General features: G+C 33.5%; 1 protein-coding gene across 5 annotated transcripts; it reads right to left on the reverse strand.

Moving 5' to 3' along the window:
- Nucleotides 1-763: 763 nt before the first annotated feature.
- Nucleotides 764-19765, reverse strand: LOC104606049 (protein DETOXIFICATION 21-like). Of its 5 annotated transcripts, none has more exons than XM_088897678.1 (9): nt 19512-19765; nt 19141-19405; nt 11303-11844; nt 8083-8169; nt 7887-7943; nt 6922-7160; nt 6215-6333; nt 5645-5731; nt 764-1097 (listed from the first exon to the last, which is right to left on the reverse strand). In XM_088897678.1, the coding sequence occupies exons 2-9, from the start codon at nt 19384-19386 to the stop codon at nt 1017-1019; spliced, it is 1458 nt and encodes a 485-aa protein (XP_088753804.1). In that variant the 5' UTR covers nt 19387-19405; nt 19512-19765; the 3' UTR covers nt 764-1016. The 5 variants fall into 5 exon arrangements, with proteins under 5 accessions (XP_088753804.1, XP_019054783.1, XP_088753807.1 ...); XM_019199238.2 differs by having other exon boundaries at nt 19506-19765; XM_088897681.1 differs by lacking the exons at nt 19141-19405; nt 19512-19765 and adding an exon at nt 13432-13455.
- Between the last annotated feature and the right edge of the window lie 1652 nt (nt 19766-21417).

Below are 21417 nucleotides of genomic sequence, written 5' to 3' on the forward strand. Positions count from 1 at the left end.
GCTCCTTTGATGGTGGTTGAAGGAAGCAATTTGGTGTGAGATTCAAGAACCTCCTTAAAGTCCCTTAGGTTTTCTTTTTGTTGCTTTGTTGGTTTTCTTTTCTTTGTTTCTAGTTGTTTGTTGATGGTTGTTCTATTGTTAATCTTTCTTACAAAAAAAGGATTATAACACCTCAAGATTAGACCTGTTCATGGGCCAGGTGACTTGTTATAAGTTGGGCTGAGTCATAATTTTAGGCCTGCGGGCTTGGGCCTAAAGCACCAGACCCAACTTTTTTTCGATCTGGGCTCAGGCTTTCTCAAAAAAGCTCAGCCCAAGCCCGAACCAGACTTGATACTATATATTAAGTGATAAAAATATATTTTATTTAATAAAAGATATATATACAATATTTTTTCTTTGTTCTTCTCTTTTTTCCAAGTAATAGTGAGATGCTTATTAGTTTTAAGTTTTGAAAGTTTTTAATATAAATAAAACACTTTTTATTGAATGGAAAAAGAAAAAAAAAATTCTGTTTTCAAATTTTTGGCCGGGCTTTGAGCTTTATATGAGGGCCGGACTCGGGCTCAAGACCTAGGCCCGATGGTCGGGCCGGGCTCAGGCTCAGACCTGAGTGTATTTTATTGATACATATACAAAATCCGACCCAAACCCGACCCCACCCAGCCCATGAACAGGTATACTCAAGATCATTTTATATGATCAATTGCCCATAAATTGATCTCATCCTAATCCTACCAATATTAACACATCCTACATGAAATTTCTTTGTAAGAGTCAACGTTTAACAAGTTGAAACATTCCCACATCCTTACATGTATCAACCTAGTGTTTATTTTAAAAAATAAATATATAAACAATTTAAAGTTTGAAAAATAACAAGAAGAACAATATCCAATCGTGGCCTTGTAGCTTCTTGTTTCTAGTAAAGCAGCTTCTCATGTCCAAAATGCAACCTACCAAGTTGCTAATTGCATAGAAAGTAGTCCTTTTTCTTCCAACAAAATGTGATGATGTCACGCATTCTGTGTGTTACCATTTGATTCTTTTGATCTTGGTACAAACCACTTGTTCACACGTTGACGAGTTAGTGCTACCTGTCAACATTCATTAGAAACATGATTCATTTGTGCATATATAGGAGAAACAATATACACTTTACATTTACCAAATATTTATCATATTTAAACCTCATTATCAGACATGTTCATGGGCCAGGTAGCCCGATGAGTTGGCCTGGTTTGGCTCATTCTAAGTCAAACTTAGATATAATTTTAGGCCTGTGGGCTTAGGCTCAGTCTTAAAACACTAGACTTAACCTTTTTCGAGCTGGGCTTAGGCTTTCTCGAGCCCAAGTCCGACTTGATAATATATTAAATAATAAAAATATATATAATATTTTTCTTTGTTCCTCTTCTCTTTTCTCAAGTAATAATGAGATATTTTATTATTCTTGTGTTTTGAGGGTTTTTAATATAAATAAAATACTTTTTTATTGAATAAAAACAGAAAAAACTATTTTCAAATTTTTCGTTGGGCTCGGGCTCAAGCGAGAGTTCGGACTTTATATGAGGGTCGGGCTCAAGCTCAAGACATGGGCTTAATGATCGGAAGCGGGCTCGGGCTCGGGCCTAAATATATTCTGTTGATACATAAACAAAGCTCGACCCATGAGCAGGTCTACTCATTATTTTCCCCCCAACCAAATTTCAAAATATTAGTATCACAAAGCATATAAAAAATGTAAGAAATGGATAAATATTATTATACACTTGGGATGCACAAGGATATAGACGAAAAATCTAGATAGGCCAAATATATTAAGGAAAGTCACACAAATCTCACAAATATACATAAATCTAAGGTTGAAATAAGTATGAATAATGTGTAAACACATAATAGTTAAGGATGAAATACATTACAATAAACACATAGGAACATGTAGATATCATACAATAGTTTTACTAATAATGCATCATACAAGAGAGAAGCATATTATATAAAATAGTTTCTCTCCTTTTCTCATTAACTCCCATAATTATCTCTTCTCATTAATTATGCCATTAACTCTCTTCTTCAATAACTCATGCCACTAATTCTCTCCTCTCCATTACTCCACTAAATTACCTAAAATTCATTACCTTTGTCGATATTGATATCTATCTCATTTTAACTTCAATTTTAGATACATTAGATATGTTTATATTAAACAATAATTATATTAAAATGGAGATATTCTATTATATATTATTGGGCTAAATAATCTACTTCATTTAAAATATAATTAATTTTTAAGTTGATTAATCAAATAATTTGCATATCACAATAAATATTATTTATTTCACTCAATAAAAAAAACAATGTTTTAAAAAACTAACTTGGAGGTTGAATAGTTTTTGGCTCTAGGTTATGGATCAACTGTCTGGGTTAGATGTGTCAAACCATGACATACCATCCACTTGTATACGTATAATATAATATAATTACAATTTTTTTGTGTATACATATTTTTAGGTCCAATTTGTACTTTTTATTTTAGTTTTTAATTTTTTATAAAGAAAAGGAACCAAAATTGAAATTTGAAGCCAAAAAATAAGTGTTTTTGTATAGTGGGGTTGTAAAGATGACGAAAAAGACCCAAAATAAAAAAAAAAAAGATCCATGCAATAAAATAGTTGACGACAAAGTTAAGTCCTCTAAAAGTTTTCAATACATTATATATTGTAACCTATGACCCATTGACTAGGTCAAAAGTTCAATTGCCTGGGTCAAAAGGGTTTGACCAAATCAACAGTTTTTGAAAAAATAATAGGTTTTAGAAAACTCAAAAATAGGGTCGAGTGATGGTTTGAATGGTTTAACCATTTAAGTTAACGACGAGTTGAAAACATTGAATGAAACATCATTAAAATTAAAATCCATTGTTATTTCACTTGAAAATAATAAAAATTAATTAATCATAGTAAAAATAATTTATTAAACTACTTAAAGAAAATAAAAATAAAAAATTGTTATTTATAAAATAAATGAATTAATAAAAAAGTAATAAGATAAATTAAAAACTAATATCCATTTAAAATTCCTTTAAAATTAATATAAAGCTAATACAAAATTACTAGTTTATAATTAAACTTAATAAGCATTAATAAAAATAAAAAATAATATCAATTTTATTAATCTTAAATATAGTTTAATTAACAATCCTATGAACCTCGCCTACGTTTAGACATTAACAAAAACCTTCCATATTGTTTTGAAAAAATAATGTGCAAATACTTTCCTTCCATTAGGATTTGAAATAGAAATTGTTAATGTAATGCATTAATTTTTAAATACCAAATTTACCATTAACCAACTTCATTCAGATATAAATTTACTAAAATACCTCTGAAAAAAAAAATCTTCCTTTTACTTCACTTCGGCTTTTTTACCTTTGTCCAAGAAGAGTAGAGAATTTTATTCTTTGAAAGTCATCAAGCAAAATAAATTAGTGGAGGGTAAAGTTGAAACTTTAGATTGTATATGGTAATAAGTTAACAATAATAAGGATATTTTTGTAATTTCAATGTCTTTGTTAGTGAAAAGCTAAGGAAAAGAAGACATTTGTGTTTTTTCAAAACTATAGGGGTCAGAACACAAGGATGGTTTATAGAATTGTTATGAAGAGGGTTTTTATAATTTTATGTGAAAATAAAATAAAAAATTATAGACCAATAAAATTTTAAAATTAATTAAAAATATAGCATTAAGCTAGAAAAAATAATACAAATTTATCTAAAATATAGGAAATTAACCACCCTCAAAAGGAATTTTTTATATATTTCATTAACAAAATTTACAATGACCATCTCTTCAGCATGAATTAATTTTGGGGTTTGCACACATACACACACATAGAGAGAGAGAGAGAGAGATTTAAGGAAAAGTACATGACAATTAATTGGGGGCATAAAAGGTTAGATAAAGCCACAATTAAGAAGAAGTAAACAGTCGGATCTAATGGGTTAAATGACAATTAATTGAACATGAAATTTGAATTCCAAAAGAATATGGGCTATATCGCAGAACACTACAAACCTGATATGGATAAATATAGACCAACACAAGAGAAATTGTTTCAATATCAATCCATTCTACCCATGCCACATACCCGTCCTCTTGGAAATTGATACAATATACCTTGTTTCAGACATATCATACATCAATATTTTAAATCTTAACTCCAACTTTCCATAGGTATAGATTTTCTCCCTTTTTTGAAAAACATCCATAATATATCGTGCTCATCAACTTAGACCATCTAAATGCCAGCCCGCATTTTTTTTATAGAATCATCATCATCATCATCTAAATTTTGTTTAGTGCCATACTCATTGTTATTTTCTCCAAGGATTAAAATATTGATATTGCCTGATACCCAAAGTTAGGTATTGGTGCATATCGATATAGCCAATAACATTTTTATTTTACAAACATTAGAGAGATTAGACTTATGATCCCAAAGTTATAAAGTTTTTAAAAATCTTTGTATCGTCATATCCGCCGTCTCCAAGTCAACCAATATAGATATGAATCATATGCATAGTTGTCAAGGTGACACCTAGGCAACAAGGCGCCCTTGGAGGCTCGCCTCGCCCAGTCACCAAACAGTTTTGTGCACCAGGTTATAAAATAGTTTTATATCTTTAATTTTTTAACATTATAAATAAAATAGACATTATTAAACTAGAATATTCATTTTATGTGTTTATACACTAACTTCTTTTTATTATTTTCTTATTTTGTTAGGGTTTGGTCAACACAAACATTGCTAACTACTAAATTGAATCCATGGTTCAAAGTATCGATACACCTCTGTGTATTGGCAGAGGTGTATTGGTACTTATAACGATACTCCCCATATTTTTTTTCTTTGGTTTTCAATTTCATATTTAAATAAATTAATAAATATATATATATTATTTAAAAAGATAGGTACCTGAAAACACCGGTAAACAGGTATCAGGACCCCAAAGATAAAGTACAATACACCTGATACGGGGTGTATCGTATCGAAATTTTGATCCTTGATTGAACCCTCAAAAATTTCAAAACCTGAACCAATAAGCAAGGGAAGAACTTGAATTTTTTTCTAATCAACAGATTTTCTTCTTCCACATCTTATTCTTCTTATTCCACCTTTTATTTTCTTCTTTCCTATAACAAAAGTAGGGGTTCAACCCCTATATTTTTTGAATTTTGTTTCCTTTGTTCTTTTTCTTCTCATAAAATGTTGATATTCTAGACTTAAACATGAAATTTATACTTATGAAAATTATGAATCATTATTAAGGAAAGATGGTTATGAAACCTAGGGACAAAGCGCCCCCCCTATCGCCTAGCCTTGCCTTGGTGCCTTGAAAACCATGATCATATGATATGATCAATGCAAGGTGTGTATTGTATCCATATTTTAATCACTGAATTTTTTTTCTATAGAGTCAATGGCATATATTTTATGGTATGTTACAACTTACGGAAGTTTTCTGTGAGACCTTTGGATATATACCATACATCTTTTGCAAGTTAAAATGGTACCACCTATACAAATGTCCTAGTTTGATAAAACGCTCCAAATAAAGGGAATTGATCCAAAAACAAATACCTGCTCCTCCCAGTCAGTCCTCAAGGTTATGTAAACAAGTACAAGAGTTTGAACAAAAGTGCCAAATAACATTCCCATCCAAATTCCCTGCCAAATAAATCATAATTTAGAACAATTAACTTCATCAAGAAACAATTATTGTTCTTTAGCCAGTACGAACGATGGATTACAACACAAAACAAAAAATGATTTGCAAGGTCCTTGTATTACAATGTTTGAAGATTTAAGAAACATATTAATTTTGATAGTACCAAACAATAAATGCATGGGACTAGGCAGCAGATACATCTAAAAGAATTGATATTTTAATCAATTTAGGCCCTTTATAAAAGTTAAATGTCAGTGTCTCAAATTCAGTTTATTAAATACTATATGGTTTTAGTTGAAATATATCTTAATCACATATCTCATCTACTGGAGCTTTGTTCCAATTTCTGAACATTTTATGAATAAGAAAATGATAGCATGTTCTTGTTTCTCCATTGTAATTTCTAAAATAACTTACAGTGTAATAAAATATGACAAAATGAGTGGAAAATTAGGTTGGAAGAACAAGATAAAAGAGCTCACTTTAATGTCAAAATGGAAGATATAACCAAGCACAGCTCCTATAGGAATTCCTACTAGGTAGTAGCAGGCTAAATTCACGTAAGCTACAATACTTTGCCAGCCTGAACCAACCGCAACCCCTAAGAATAAAGAGAAATATAAAATGTCAATTCATATTCATTTGATTTAATAATTTTTTTTTTAAAAAAGGCTATTTGGCATTCCCTAATAGCATCTTCAATAAATAACATTTTAGGGCCCATTTGATTCAGTGGAATATAATCAGAATCGGAATGGTTTATTCCCATAGTCTAATTGGTTGAGACAGGAATTGGGATGAGTTAGAATGGGATATTCCATTCCCAAGGGAGGGGGAGGGAATGATCATTCCCTCAAATGGGGGAATGTAAATGGGATTCTGATTCCGCCCAACCAAACAGTTGGAATCGAAATGACAGACCCTTAATTATAATGGTGTTAGGGTGGAAAGGAAAAGCTTTTGTTGATAAAAACCTTTTTGTTTGAATTTATTGTGTAATAGTTATATGGGACTGTTGTTGTCTCTTTGTCATTCAACTCCTAAAGTTGACAAACACATTACACAATGAGAACTAGTCTTAATACAATATGCCATCAGTTCTTTTCATATTTGCATCTCACATAGTGATGTTAACATTCTTGTCACATGCCTTCAGGCATTTGAGGAGTCAAGATAGGAAGAAACTCACCTGAAAGCACTGGTTGAACACTATTTAGAAGTATGGAGCAAGCTAAAAGAGGTGATAGATCAGCAACAGCTCTGGCCACTTGACGACTCTCTGTAAATATATAAGCAAGCCTCTCACGAAAAAATAGAAAAAAAACAAATAGCACAAGTCCAATGGCTAATGATGTAAGAACAGCCACAACAACTGCAAACTTTGCAGCTCTAGAGCTCCCTCTCCCAAGCTCATTTGACACCCGCACACTGAAAAACAACTCAAACAAACCAAGACAAAAGATTTACTGGAATAGCATAGAGAAGGTACAAATTGATAACAATGACAAGAATTTCTAGCTTCGAAGAGAAACACTCTTTGAAAATTTATCTAATCAGTTTCACTGTTTTCAGTAATTCAGTACTAATTATAAAAGGAAGGGGAAAATATCCTAGTTCAGGCATAATCTATATAGGCTGCATTTGGAATCAGTGTAAAAATATACTGATGGCGTTTTACACTGAACCAGAAAGTGACCATTTCTTTTTTGAAAATAGTGATGGGTGGAAGAGGGTAAAGTATTACATTGATAAAATCGATGTAGTTTTTACATTGATTATTGATGTAAAACTTTAGATCTGATGAGGTTTTACATCGATTATCGATGTAAAACTACACTCCATCCAAATGCATGCAAAACTTAACCGGAGTGTGGTTATACGTCGATAATAATTACACCCTCTTTCCAAACGCATACAAAACCGAACCAATATAAATTTTACATCGGTTCTTGATTTACATCGCATCCAAATGCAGCCGTAACGTAATTAAATAACATATTGAGTGGTATTTGACTCAAAATTGGTATGGGGAAGGTAATGAGATGTATATACCAAAGATATATAACATTTTATGCATGTTACTTGCTGTTTATCTAAGAAAAACACTTCAGGGAGATCATAAATATGACATTAAAAAGTTATGAGTAATGATACCTTGTTGCAGCCAAGAAACCAAGAGATATCATCATCTCCCATCCATTGATGTTGAGGCTGGTTCATAAATCATATATTGTAAAATGTACTTCTGTCAATCATTTGAATAATGAAGTAGACAAGAAAAATATAAAATAGCAAGGGAAACAAGAGAATACATAGGGAAATGATATAGTTAATCATGCATTAAAAGTACCAGATAGAAAGAGCATCGATGGCAACTTCAGCATTTTTCATGTTGCCAGTTAAAAGAACTAACACTGTGTTGTACCAGAGCTCAAGACTGTGAGAACAAAACAAGTTAATTAGAAGCAAATTCTATGCAAAGCGAAGCAGAACTTTTTTTTCTAGATTGCAGGAATATATTTTTATTCACAAATTATCCAATGTTGGAAAATGTTTTGAATTAGGTGAGCAAACAATTACTCAATCCAGTAGCTGGATGTATTGAATGAAGCCAATGAGCAACTGTATTTTATGTGTGTTGTGTGAAAGTGTAATTGTGTGGACAGATGGCACCACAACAATAGAAAAATAAAGAAAACAAGAAAACAAAATTTATGTGGTCTAGTAAGATGCTTAATAATCAAGGAGGATATAAATATTTGGAATCCAGATTATGCTGTCTGAAATTTTAAACCTAGAACCCAAAGAGAACAATAAAGAAAAACTCCCTTATCCACAGGAGAAAAACTGAAGCTGGTATTGAAGTGGGACCTAGGGCAAGATTAAAACATGGAAACAAAATGCAGGCTTATGTATATGGAAAAGCTTTTCAAGAGCAAAAAACTTGTTTATCAGAGAAATGACAAGAAAATCAAGTAACAAAAAAAGAATAAAGGAAGAAACAAGATGAAGAGTAGAGATAATACATAGATTTCTGACTACCCAAAAGCCACCTTGTGAATGGCATCTCACAAAACTCAACCTGGAATGCTAGAGTTTATGTACAAGCCTCATATGCCATCTCAGATTGTATGTGTTTGGAAGCAAAGTTTTCTTTCAAGTCCTCACTAAATTGTGATACATAGAAAGTGATGAATGAACTACCAGTTAGATCTCTCTCCATTCTCTTTCTCTTTCTCTTTCTCTTTTTCTTTCTTTTTCTCTCTCTTTACCACATGGTGTATAAGAAACCACACTAGTCTAGGCAAAGAATGGTGGCTCTAAGATATCATGAAGTATCAGAGGAGTACCGGGCTTCTAATATGCAAACTTCATTCTAGTTCATTCTAGTTATTGTTTCATGAGAGTACTCATTATTTCAAGACTGATCTTTGGTTGTAGAGCTCCACCATTACAGTGTTAGAGATATAATGGATAAAATTCAGTTTAGAAAATAAATCCAAAATAAATCTGACACAAAATATCCAAGAAACCACAATAATAATGGATTGAAACCAGTACAGAAGTGCAAAATGAAGCAGGAACACTGTGAATTCAAGGGGCAGAAAAAACATATTTGGGTGGGCTCTTCAAGGACACTAATCCATATGTCATTCGACCTAACAGTCTTATGATATTGTGAAAGACACTCAATTCACTGGCCAGATCAGGGGGTGTGCCTAAGTCTTCCTTGATGGTAACTTGAGGTTATTGGTTTTGTTTAAAATGACTATGTGGTCTAGGGTCAGGGTGGATGTAACTTGTTTCTCTCTCTTTCTCTCTCTCTACCCTCCACCAGATTCAATCATTTGAATGTGTATTGACACTTGAAGCACAATCTTTACTTCAGAAATGATGGTAACTTGCAGGTTATTGGTTTTGTTTAAAGAGACTATGTGATCTAGGGTCAGGGTGGATGGTAACTTGTTGCTCCCTCCCTCCCTCCATCCACCAGATTCAATCCTTTGAATATGTTTTGGCACTTGGAGAACAATCTTTATTTCAGAAATGATGAAATAAGCCATCACTTTGGAGGTCAGTGAAAAGAATTTCATTTGGGATGCCAAACCACCAACTGGGTTTGGCATGATCTATGAACTCTGTATTCATAACAGAGGAGTGTCTGCCAGAAGGATTCAAAGATCAAAGGAGAGCTAATAATAGAGGGCTAAGAAAACTTTCAATCATGGTGTCCCCACCATTGCATGTCTACTCTTGGGCGAACAAAATTTCAATGAAAAGATGTAGACTAAGATGATGCAGATGAGAATAATGGTGACAGAAACTAAGCTTGTACACATTAAACCACATCCAAAATTAAGGAAATTAAATTTTATAACCTGTAATCAAGTAGGTAGTTTTGACATGACATAATTTGATGTGGACTCAAAGGAAAATTCCTTCAAGTTCAAATGCAGATGACCCAAGCTCTCATATGCCTTTTAAAATAATAATGGTTATACCAAGTCTATTTGTAGGACCATGGAAATAGATGCCTACATGAACTGGTGCAGACTTCACAAAGAAATGTCATCAATCTCTAGCTATATTTAGCCCTTTTCCTTTTTGAAAGAAAGGCCTGGACCTGTCCTCCTAACTGAGTTGTTCAAAATTTTAGATCTAAAATCTGCATGTACTCACATTTGAAACCAGAGACCAACCTAACCTATATTCACATACAGTCCTCTTGCTGTTGTCCACTATCTGAAGCACTTCATTGGGCTCACTTCCAATCATTTTTATTATCATGAGAGAAAATACATTTCCAATGTTTCTAGGAAAAATATGAGAAAGTACCACCCCAAAAGTTGAATATTTCTATATATATGGCCCATTTAAAAAATAAATAAATTGAAAGAAAGAAAATCCGTAGTTTCTTCCTTTACCAATTCCTAACACCTTGGTCAAAGTTCCCGGCCTTAGCTTTCCTTACGAAATTGACAATTTTAGCTTTTCAAACCAAAGCTGAAAAATATGAGTGGGGAGATGTTTTCCCATGCTTATTCATCAGATGGCAGGAAATATGTTAGATCAAACATAGTGTTCCAATCCCCTCATGGTAATTTTTATGGTCTAATTTTAAATTATGTCCATGAGGCTAGAAAAAAAATTCCTTTTTCATATGGTTTAATAAATTTGAAGGAAAATTATGGTCTATAGTAATGGTTAATAAGCCTTGAGTTCAAAATTTCCTCTATTCTGTTATCCTTTTGTTAAGGTGTTCAATTACATCCTATAGAGGTTCTTTCAGGGAAAAAAAAAGCTTTTTTCTGCAAAAATATTTAGGTTTTTTATTTTATTTTTTTAAGTTTCCCTATTATAACCCAAACATGAAGAATCACCAAAGGAAAAAATAATAATAATAACAATATAGTCCTTGAGATACAATATTCAAGGTTCTCATGGAAGAAGAAATAACCAATGTGGGTCTTGGCTACTTAATCAATGCAGACAAGAGATCAAATTAGTTCAGTGTTCAAATTTACAAACTACTGAATATTTTAGCCTACAAAAGACAGAAAGAAGCATACCATAGCATGGCACCAGATGAAAGAGAGAGCTTGATAATTGGCCAAAGATCCTTGAATGCAAGGAATGAAAAACCCTTCCATGTTTCGGGGCATCCTCCACAAATAACAAATAGAAGCTGTCCTATATTTGGTATCCAGTATGCTAAGATTGTTGATATCATTGCACCAGGAACTCTAAATTTATACTTGACTGTCAAAAGCCATGACAGAAAGATGTGGATTGAAAGTGAAAATGCTGCCAAGTAACTGATGATCATGTTTTTGCTTTGTGCTGAGAGAAACATTTGGCAGGTGAAGGATACAATGAATGAAAATGCCACAGGGATCAACCACAGTGCAATTGTCCCCGCCACCTCAGCTATAGCTTCATCCTGGCCTAAGAACCTCAAAATTGGGGTTGTGAAAAGGAAGACTGGAAGTAGAAATAATGAAGAAATGAATAGAACAATCCATGACCTTTGAAGATAAACACCTAGCATATGGTATTGCCTAGCACCGTATGCCTGCCCACATAGAGTTTCTAGTGCACTAGCCATGCCTAACTGCATACACCAAATGAATAATCAGTGTTACGAAAAACCCAAGAAATACCGATTCGAATGGCACTCAAAATGAAAGGAAAACAGAGATAGAAGTAAGCACAAAGAACACAGATTTACGTGGTTTGGCTTATAGCCTACGTCCACGGGGTGAATGAGGAGCAAAAATCCACTATATAGTCAGCAATCGAGAAGAAAACTCACAATCTCACTTACAGAATAAATCCTAATCACACACTCTGTAATAATGATTGAATTTTTCTCAGATTATTTTCGGACGGATTCATAAAGTGGGTCACTACAAAGAATTCAAGGCACAAACATAACAATCAGTCATAATGATTGAATATTTTTCATCAAGTAAAATTATGGTATATATGACTTGTAATGCATATCTCAGAATCAACAGATTTAGATTTTCAAAATAAAAATTATAAAAAAAGGCAAATTAATAAGTTGTCATTCTCAAAGAACCATTCAACCTAATATCTTACTTGATTTTACCCGTTTATGGTCCTACTAAAATCGATTGCAAGCCATGCATGTGGTTATGAATCTTTGACTGGACTTGGAACTCTTCTTGCTTTTTTCTGTGATTGCAGGAGGACAAGCAACGAAACCAAAGAATGAAAATGTAGAACAAAGCTGAATTTGTACTCATGTTTGGTTTTTTGGTTGTGTGGTTTTGCAGTTGTTTGCTAAAATTACATTTTTATATTGAAAGTGAAAGTCAATTTATTTCTTTTTTGCACTAAAAGTTTTGAAAACCTTGTTTGTACTATCATAAACAAACATAGCCCAAAATTTATCAATCAAAACTTGAACCAAGTTTGCATTTGTACTTTTATTTAACCGAATTTCCAGTAACATAGATACATACACTTTTTGCATTCTTACCAAACACAGCACAGGTAAAATACTAAGGCTGTGTTTGGGAAGGGCGCAAATACCAGTTCGGTGCATATATGCACTCTGGTTCAAATTTGCAAGTGTTTGGTAAGAATGTATTTGTATATTGATAATGACAGCAAATATAGATTTCAAGACACAATTGCATTCAAATGAGAGCAAAAGTTTGCATTAAAAAAAATGAATGCAAACTTTTGCATTCAAGTTGTTCAATGTAAAAAAAGTGAATTCCAATCTTGGGATTTGTGCTTGTACCTATCACAACTAAAAATCATTTGGCAAGAATACAAAATTATCATTACAAAGATAAACTAACTTTGCACTTTTCCGAACCAGAAGTTTGTATTTGACCAGGTTATTTTTGCATTTGTATTCTTCCCAAATGAAACTAATGTTGTCTTTGGTTGTAGTGCAAATTTATTTGCACTAGTACAAATATATGAGAGTACAAATGTAAAAAAAAATGTAAATTCTTGTTTAATTTTGTTTTGGATTATACTTATATGCTTCGTGTCTTAATTTACTTCATTTGTACTGCAATCAAATAAAATAAGCTAAAATTTGAAACAAAAATAGGTCAGAATTTACACTCAATCATTTGCACTGCCATGGTTTTATATCAGTGCAAATTTATTTGCATTACAACCAAACACAGCCTAAGTAAGATGATATGGTCCTCACCTTTATATGAGATGGAAATCATGATGATTGGTCCCTGCTTTATATGAGAGAGAATTGAGGTAAGAGAAAAGTGATGCGAAATTTGTATTGTTAGGGGCATACATCATGACAAATATGTGCAAGTTATGATTACAAACAAATATGTGCCAAAATTGTATCCAGTTCAGAATTGCACTGCAACAAAATAGAGCGCCTAAGGCACCATTCGGTTTAGAATTGATCCTGCTTGATGAAAGTAATTAGTGCCCCCATAGTTTTCTTAGCTTAAGGGCACTTGTACAAGGAAAGGATAAAGATATAAGATTGTTTTATATAATCACATTTAATTTTTTTGGCGAGCACCAAAACTAAGGCAAATATTCGCTTCGCTTTATATGATACCTTGTATGATCAATTTGCCCTCACCTTTTTATCCCATTTCTTTTAGGCTGTGTTTGGTTTGACGGAAAAAGTAGGGAAAGGTAAAGTTTGTAAAGATTTTTCTATCTTTCTCTTCCTTTCCCTACCTTTTCCTTCAAACCAAATACATACACATCTCGCTTCGCTTTATATGATACCTTGTATGATCAATTTGCCCTCACCTTTTTATCCCATTTCTTTTAGGCTGTGTTTGGTTTGACGGAAAAGGTAGGGAAAGGTAAAGTTTGTAAAGATTTTCCTACCTTTTTCTTCCTTTCCCTACCTTTTCCTTCAAACCAAATACAAACACATCCTTAGGTTAGCTCCATTATAAAAATTCAAATGCACAGGGATTCGTTTCACCGCCCCGTCCCATTACTGTAGCAGCGCTGTATAGCGGGTTCTTGCGGTCAATGGCAGACTCCCGACGTCATTCTCCCCGGCGAGTTTAAACAAGAAAAACGGTGAATTCCCTTACGTTGCAGTGTTCATTTCAGGTTTATAGGAAGTGGACGGCAAGGACAAGTACGAATAGCAATCTCTACAAATGACTTCCCAACTGGTGTCCCCTTCTCTGTGGTTGTTCTGTCTCTGCTTATGATATGTTAATTACGTTTACATTGCTAATTAAATAATTTAGTAGTTTAATATTTAAATAAAATAGGCTTAGATCATTCAACCGTAATAGTAAAAATAATTCAATAATAAATCGCATAATTCAAAATTAATATAGTAAAGTAATTAATTATTAAATAATTGCATAAGAGTTAATGACAATTGTTAATGATTTTGATGAATAATGCTATAATAACGTTTAATATTTAACGAGAAGTTCATTATTAAACAAATGTTAAAAAATACATATAATTATTTGTTAAATAATACTTATTAAATGGTCGTGATTAAGAATTATTTACTAACTTACAATTAATTTGTGGGTATTAGAAATTAACTAATAATAATTATTACTTATTAAATTAATATTTAATTAATAAAGTAACAAAATAATTAATAATTTTTTATAATTTAGTCACTATTAATTTTTAATCCTTTCATTAATTATATAACCCTTTATCAATTTTTGATCCTTTTATTAATTATTTAATCATTTTATTCATTATTTATTAAATTTTAAAATTATCCAATTTATTATTTAATCTGTTTATTAATTGTTCATCCTTTAATTAATTATATATTTTTTATTATTTAACTATTTTATTAATTACTAATTATTGCTTATATTTAGGGTAAAATCTAAAACCTCCCTCGTAATTTACTAAAAATCTGCAATTACCTTCCCACCATCTTTATTCAAATAATGAAGACTTCAAAGTTACGAAATTACCCTTACAACTTATTAGGGCATCTTTCAATATGATTCAAAATGATAGATTTGCCCTTCTAAACTTCACTAAACCTAATATTTTTAAAGAGTTAAATTACTTTATTCTTATCAATCTAATACGAAGATTTTTTTTTAATTAAAAGTGAAATTTTCTTGTGGGGGTATTTTAGTAAATTTTCATCTAAATTGATAGATATAAGGGCAAAATGGTACTTTCAAAAACTAATGCATTAAGGAGAACATTTTCCATCCAAGACAATAAGGAAAGGGAGGTAACTCCAAGTTTTATCTACAAGGGAGGTATGTAAAAGTTAAAACTTTTCACCGGGCGCTAAAACTAAAAAAATGCCCAAACCCTATTCAAACAATAACATCTCTCCCATCCCCACCATGGGATGCAAGTTCCTAATCTAATGCTTGAAGATGATCTACTTAGACCCCATTTGAGTAGTATATGGAACTAATATAGCATTTTTCAATATACATTTGGCCAGAGATTGAGCTTCCACAGTTAACTTGAGCCTTCTAATTAGGGGTATTCACGGGTTGGTTCAATTTGGTGGCAAGGTATTCGGCCAATTGGATTGACTTGGTCAGGTTGGGGAGTTGGTCACCCAAAACTAACTAACTATTGGTAAAAATCGGTCAACTCAAGTTGTATCAGTTTGAATCGGTTTTTGGTTTGGTCAGTGGTTTAAAAAGATTTAAATTTAAAAAAAATTAAATTTAACTTTAAAAATTACAATAGTATTATTTAAAAAATAAATTTATAATATAAAATATTTTAAACTATGAAATATGAAAATTTCTCACTTTCCCATATTAATATATGTCTATAGTCAGGTCAGTTCAGTTTTGGCCCATTTATAAATGACCAAACCGAAATTGATCGAACTTGATTGGGTTGAAAAATTACTAAACTAAAGCTGACCGTAAACTTTGATGAACAGCCATACTTTTGAGATAACGAGGGTAAGAGAAATAAGACACAAAGGTTGTCTCAATAACAAACCCATCTTAGGCTGAGTTTTGCTCAAATCTTTAGCGATTTTTTGTGGGATTTTTATTGGCTCAAAGAAAGATTTTGGACCTTTTGGTTAGTAATGAAGAAAGATTTATGGGTTTGATTTGATATTTTCTCTTTAGGCTCCATTTGGTTTGTGGGATGGGGATGAGAAAAAGCAAATATTCCAAAAATATTCATTTTTCTCTCATTTGTTTTGAGGGAAATAGATGGATGGGATGAGAAAAATGTGGGATGTTAGATCCCAAAGTCGTGGATTTGGGGTTGAGAAAGCACTGTTACCATCGACGACAAACAGAGGAGGCAACCAGCGTCGACGAACAAAGGAGGGAGAGAACCAGTGCCTTCCCCGTTACCATCGGCGATCTGCTACCTCCCCTTCCCCATTCGAACCCAAAAGTAGGAGTTGGTTCGCTGAGATTTCATCGACGGCTCTGGTAGCTCTTCCTAAGTTTAAGGCGAATCCGGCAAAGCAATACCTTCTATGTCTAGCCTGAACTCAATTGGTGTATAGAGGAGATCCGAGCTCGATTCGATTTCAGAGTGCCTCTCTTTTGACAAGAACAATGATTTGTGAGTGTTGGGTTTATGTTGAAAACGATACGAGAAACATGATATACTCTAGTGTACTTCTTCCCTCACCATCAATAGAGACGTTCGACAGAGGACTAATGAACGAAGAAGAGGATGGAGGGAGAAGGAGAGGAATACGTGAGTAAGATTTAGAAATGGAGAGAAATGGGGGTTTGGTCTGCTACTACCTATTAGTCCGAAGGTAGGAGATGATGAATAGTCACTCCCCTTCCTCCTTTTTCTTCTTCTTCCGAATAGGAAAATTAGGTTTCTCTTTAGTCTGAACAATTTGCTGCTACCTATTAGTCCAAACTACTATCTCCAGCAGCACTGTTCGCTTTCCAATGGTGACCAATGGCACTGTTCATTGTCTTCAATTTCTGCCGATGAAATACTATTCATCTTCCTCTTGGTGAAACAGAATACCCCACAACAAAGAAGTAGTTCGTCACAGTGCTTTTCCCATTATTTTTCCATATATAAAACCAAATAATAGAAGTATAGGCTTTTACACTTTTCTATCCCATCCCGTCCCATCTTTTCCTATCCCACCTAAATCTTCCCACAAACTAAACGAATTCTTATTTGCTTTCCATCATTGAAAGGGTGAACAAGGTTTTAATTGCCACAGGAGTGTATCGTGAAGCCACTGATATTTTGAATCTTGGGGGTGAGGGGATTTGTTGCCATCAAGAGGCGAGCTCCCATTACTTTTCACCCTTTGCAAAACATTATGATTGAAGGGTACATGCATTTTGTGGACTAAAGGGTTTATACAATGTGAGTTCCCATCAAGAGCCTTCCACGTCACCCCAATCTTTACCAATGTGATTGTGCTGCAGCTTATAAGATGACAAGTGAAAGATAAAATAATATATTTTCAAAATTATCCCTGGTCACCTAAGCTATGCTTATTTTTTCTTTGTTCACAAACTCCATAAGGCATAAGCCACTTTCTCTGGATAAGGATTAGCTCAATAAAAATACATGTTCATTATGGGTCCTACGTACTTTTGCACCGGCATGGGCATTAATGCATTACCGGTGGTTCCACATCGGTCAACAGCTATCACGTTCAATTAATTCGAATTTACTTTCTCTTCTCCCTAACAATGTTGAATGGTTGATTAACATGGCGTCTGTTTGGCATCAATCGGTTACACATCAGCATCACTGCGGAAAATACGATGCTCCAATAAATGCCTGTTTGTTTGTAATCAATTTTTTATAAAAAATAGTGTTTCAAACTATATATTGAAAATTGAAAAAACGTAGTTTTGAGCAATGCAAAATTTGGCATTTTTTCAGATTATAACTTGTTGCTACCAATGAAAATATAATGTGATAGTGATATGGACTTCTTATAATGGGTACTAATACTGAAAACAGACATAGAGCATTAGTACCAAACAGAAAGTGTTGTTGCTTCAGAAAGCATCCTATCTGTTGACAACATTTCCAAATAGAAAAAAAAACACTGCTTCAGCAACACCATTTCTATATCTGCAACATCATGCATCGATGCCAAACATATACATGATTCATCTTCCAAAGAATGGAAGGGGCAAGAAGGGCCAATTCTAAGACCTAGTAGGAATCAACGTTTTAAAAAATGACTCGGAAACAGAACCGTTATGATCACTAATTTCTGAGTTGATGGTTTGATCGTCCGGAACAATGGCATATGGATCAACGAATTTAAACGGATGGCCAGTTCTGACAAATAAATTAAAAAAAAATAAAAGAATAAGTCATGAATCAACAGTTCGATCGTACGGATTATTGATTTTTTTAACTAGAAAATTCGATCATCTTCACTACTTAGGCTGAGCATGGAGCCAAGGGGATGAATTGATCCAAAATTCATGCTTTTCACACTTGGGCAAGTCATCTAAGGGATATTAGTGATATCCCATGATTTAGTCATGGGATTTATGAATCCGTACTTTAATCTTTAGGGGTTCTAAAAACCTTTATAGCATTTTGCTACATTTAGGCCTTAGAAAAAGCACAAAAAAGTAAGCCTTTACATTCTTCTTTTATAAACACTTTTGCTTTCCAATCTCAGTGTTACCAAACAACACCTAATGAAATTTTCACTATAAAAAATTCCCTTTGGATCTTTTCCCCTTTTCTCTCCCTATTTTCCTTTTTTTAACACAAATTATTTGTTTTATACGCTGTCTTAAATGCAAAAAAACAGGAGAAAGTGTGAGAAATACAGATGGTATATGATGATTTAACTAAGCTGCATGTTTTAAAAGAGAAGAGCAGATGGGTTTTTCATAGAATCGAAATTATTTTGGTTTAAGCTGTTTAACTGTTTTAAATGCAAACAAACAAACAAGAGAGAAAATTGAACACTTACCAGGATCCCATTAGCGAACCTCAGGAGGACGGTGCCAACGAGGGCATAGGCGGCCATTTCCGTGGCGCCAATATGTCCAATGAAAGCCTGGCTGATGACAGAAATTCCAAACGTCGAAAACCTGGTGAATATGGAGGGACCAGCTACGATCCATAACTTTTTAGACTCTCCCCATATCTTGCTCTTCAACTTCTCCCCCTCCTCTTCTGTCGGCTCTAGAAGCTTTCTGTTCAACTCGCTGTCCATCTCCTCCACTTCTCTTTCTCTTCTCCCAAAAACAAAACACCTCAATCAACCTCAGCCCAATACCTCGAATTTTACTAACGTCGTTGAGCTGCGATAAAAAAGAAAGAAATCTGTCTCACACTGACACGCTGCAGAGATTCCACCGAACTTTGTCTTTACTCTTGGCTCCTTCACATAGAAAACAAGCATCAATGGATCACCGGCCCGTGCATGGAAAACACCGCCGTGCAGGCTGCAGCCGAGATTCTTTCAAGCGGGCGGCAACGCTTTGTTGACTACCGTCTCCGAGCAGTCCGACTTCGATCATCGACATGCCATGATGGCAATAACAATTCTTTCACGACCCCGCGTTAATGGCCGGTGTGGTGGTGTAAGAACTAAGAAACGTATGGCTAATTTTAGAGGAGAGCATTATTGCTGGTCCCACATTCTGGAAATGTAATAAACTTGGATTCCTGTAAGAGTTCACTTTTGCCACGACAACAGTCTGTGGCGCTGGGATAAAACAGTGGCCCCACAGATACGTTACTTCATGTCAGGCCGACATCAAAAAATTGATTTCGTTGGCCCCACCAATACATGAGTTCACATCACTCACAACAAGCCGTCCCACAACACTCTACAGCACATCCTGCCGTGTATAGAAAACATTTTCACAGGATAGACATCATGGGTTTCCGGTATTATCATATGGAGATGTTCCAAATTAGTACTATCATCTGAAAATGTTTTCAATACACAATGATCTCCCAATACACAGTGTCATAGGAAATGTGGTTGGTGCTTTATTTGGTGGAAAACCTCTGTACTTCATAATTTGTCATTTTAGTGAATTTTCGTCACATGGCATCTGATTCGCCTTGGGATCTACTATTCATAAGTTGTACCCACATCTAAAACCACTGACCACCACGACCATGAATTGGGAATATCTCCCCATAAATAATATTACATGAGAAATATTCTTAATATGAAAAATTGTTATGTTTGGTGGATAGCAGATCCGAAGTCTAATTCTTTAAAAATAGACCGATAAAGTTAAAATTTGATAGTCCGTGTAATGATAATTTTACGTATATCTACCCACATGTCATTGCAATTATAATATTATGCACGGAGATATAATATGTTGTGAGTGGATGTGGACAGAGTTATTATGTGCAGGAGATATAGAGTCTTATTTAATAGTTTCAAATGCATGGTTGGGATGTGGTTAGAAAAATGTTGGGACTCAATGCAAATGCAGGAGTTGGAAAAATATATATATATATGTCTAGCTTCTTTCGCTATATAATATTGTCCTCACAAATTGGCCCTTGTGTCGTCTTCACAGCGATACATTTGGCAGATCCAATATTGGCTATATGTTTCAAATGCCAGCTGTAAAGGTTGTGATGGTCGTGTGAAGACTAAATTTAAGAGGATGAAATCGAGATTATATAGAAAAGGGTTCAACTATAATAATGAAAAGAAATGATATTGAAAAGCTTATAGGCAATGATCTTTTACCAACAATACTTTTAATTCGGTCCCAACGAATCACTACAGCCGTATATTGAGATATCACTAATATCATTCATGAGAAAATGTTTTAAATGTATCACAGTAATATACTGTTGGGACTAATTGGAAGTATTATGTTGGTAGCAGATCTAAACTCCTAATCAACTCGCATCATAAAAATAATAACTAACGAGATGAGTTTAAATCAAAAGTCATGAGGTTTCTGATTGGTTAAAGTCATAGGAGTATGTATTTCTATCATGAATTTTTCCAATAAAATAATATATTCATGTCTTTCTATGATGGACAGAGTAGCAATTTAATTTGTAATTTTCTACTTTTTATTTAATAAAATTTATTGATAAGTGGTGAAGTTAGGTAAAGCTATACAAGTTATCAAATAAAATAATAAATTGCGCACCACACACCGACCTCACAAAATGTTTCAGCGGTGTAATGGAAACATCTTGAATGGATATTTTCAAGTCGGGGTCACGCTTGGAGGAGCAGATTCAAATTCATTTTTTT

Source organism: Nelumbo nucifera, chromosome 2 (genome assembly GCF_055504915.1).
Source record: "Nelumbo nucifera cultivar China Antique chromosome 2, China Antique-T2T, whole genome shotgun sequence".
Taxonomy (NCBI): Eukaryota; Viridiplantae; Streptophyta; class Magnoliopsida; order Proteales; family Nelumbonaceae; genus Nelumbo; species Nelumbo nucifera.

Excerpts from the sequence above, each read along its gene's own strand:
- LOC104606049 (XM_088897678.1), bottom strand. The coding sequence starts at position 19,386 with ATGGACAGCGAGTTGAACAGAAAGCTTCTAGAGCCGACAGAAGAGGAG. Across the intron at positions 11,845-19,140 it reads GGTTCGCTAATGGGATCCTG|TTAGGCATGGCTAGTGCACT; the intron begins GTAAGTGTTCAA and ends TGGTGTATGCAG. Across the intron at positions 7,944-8,082 it reads ATCGATGCTCTTTCTATCTG|CCTCAACATCAATGGATGGG; the intron begins GTACTTTTAATG and ends TTTATGAACCAG.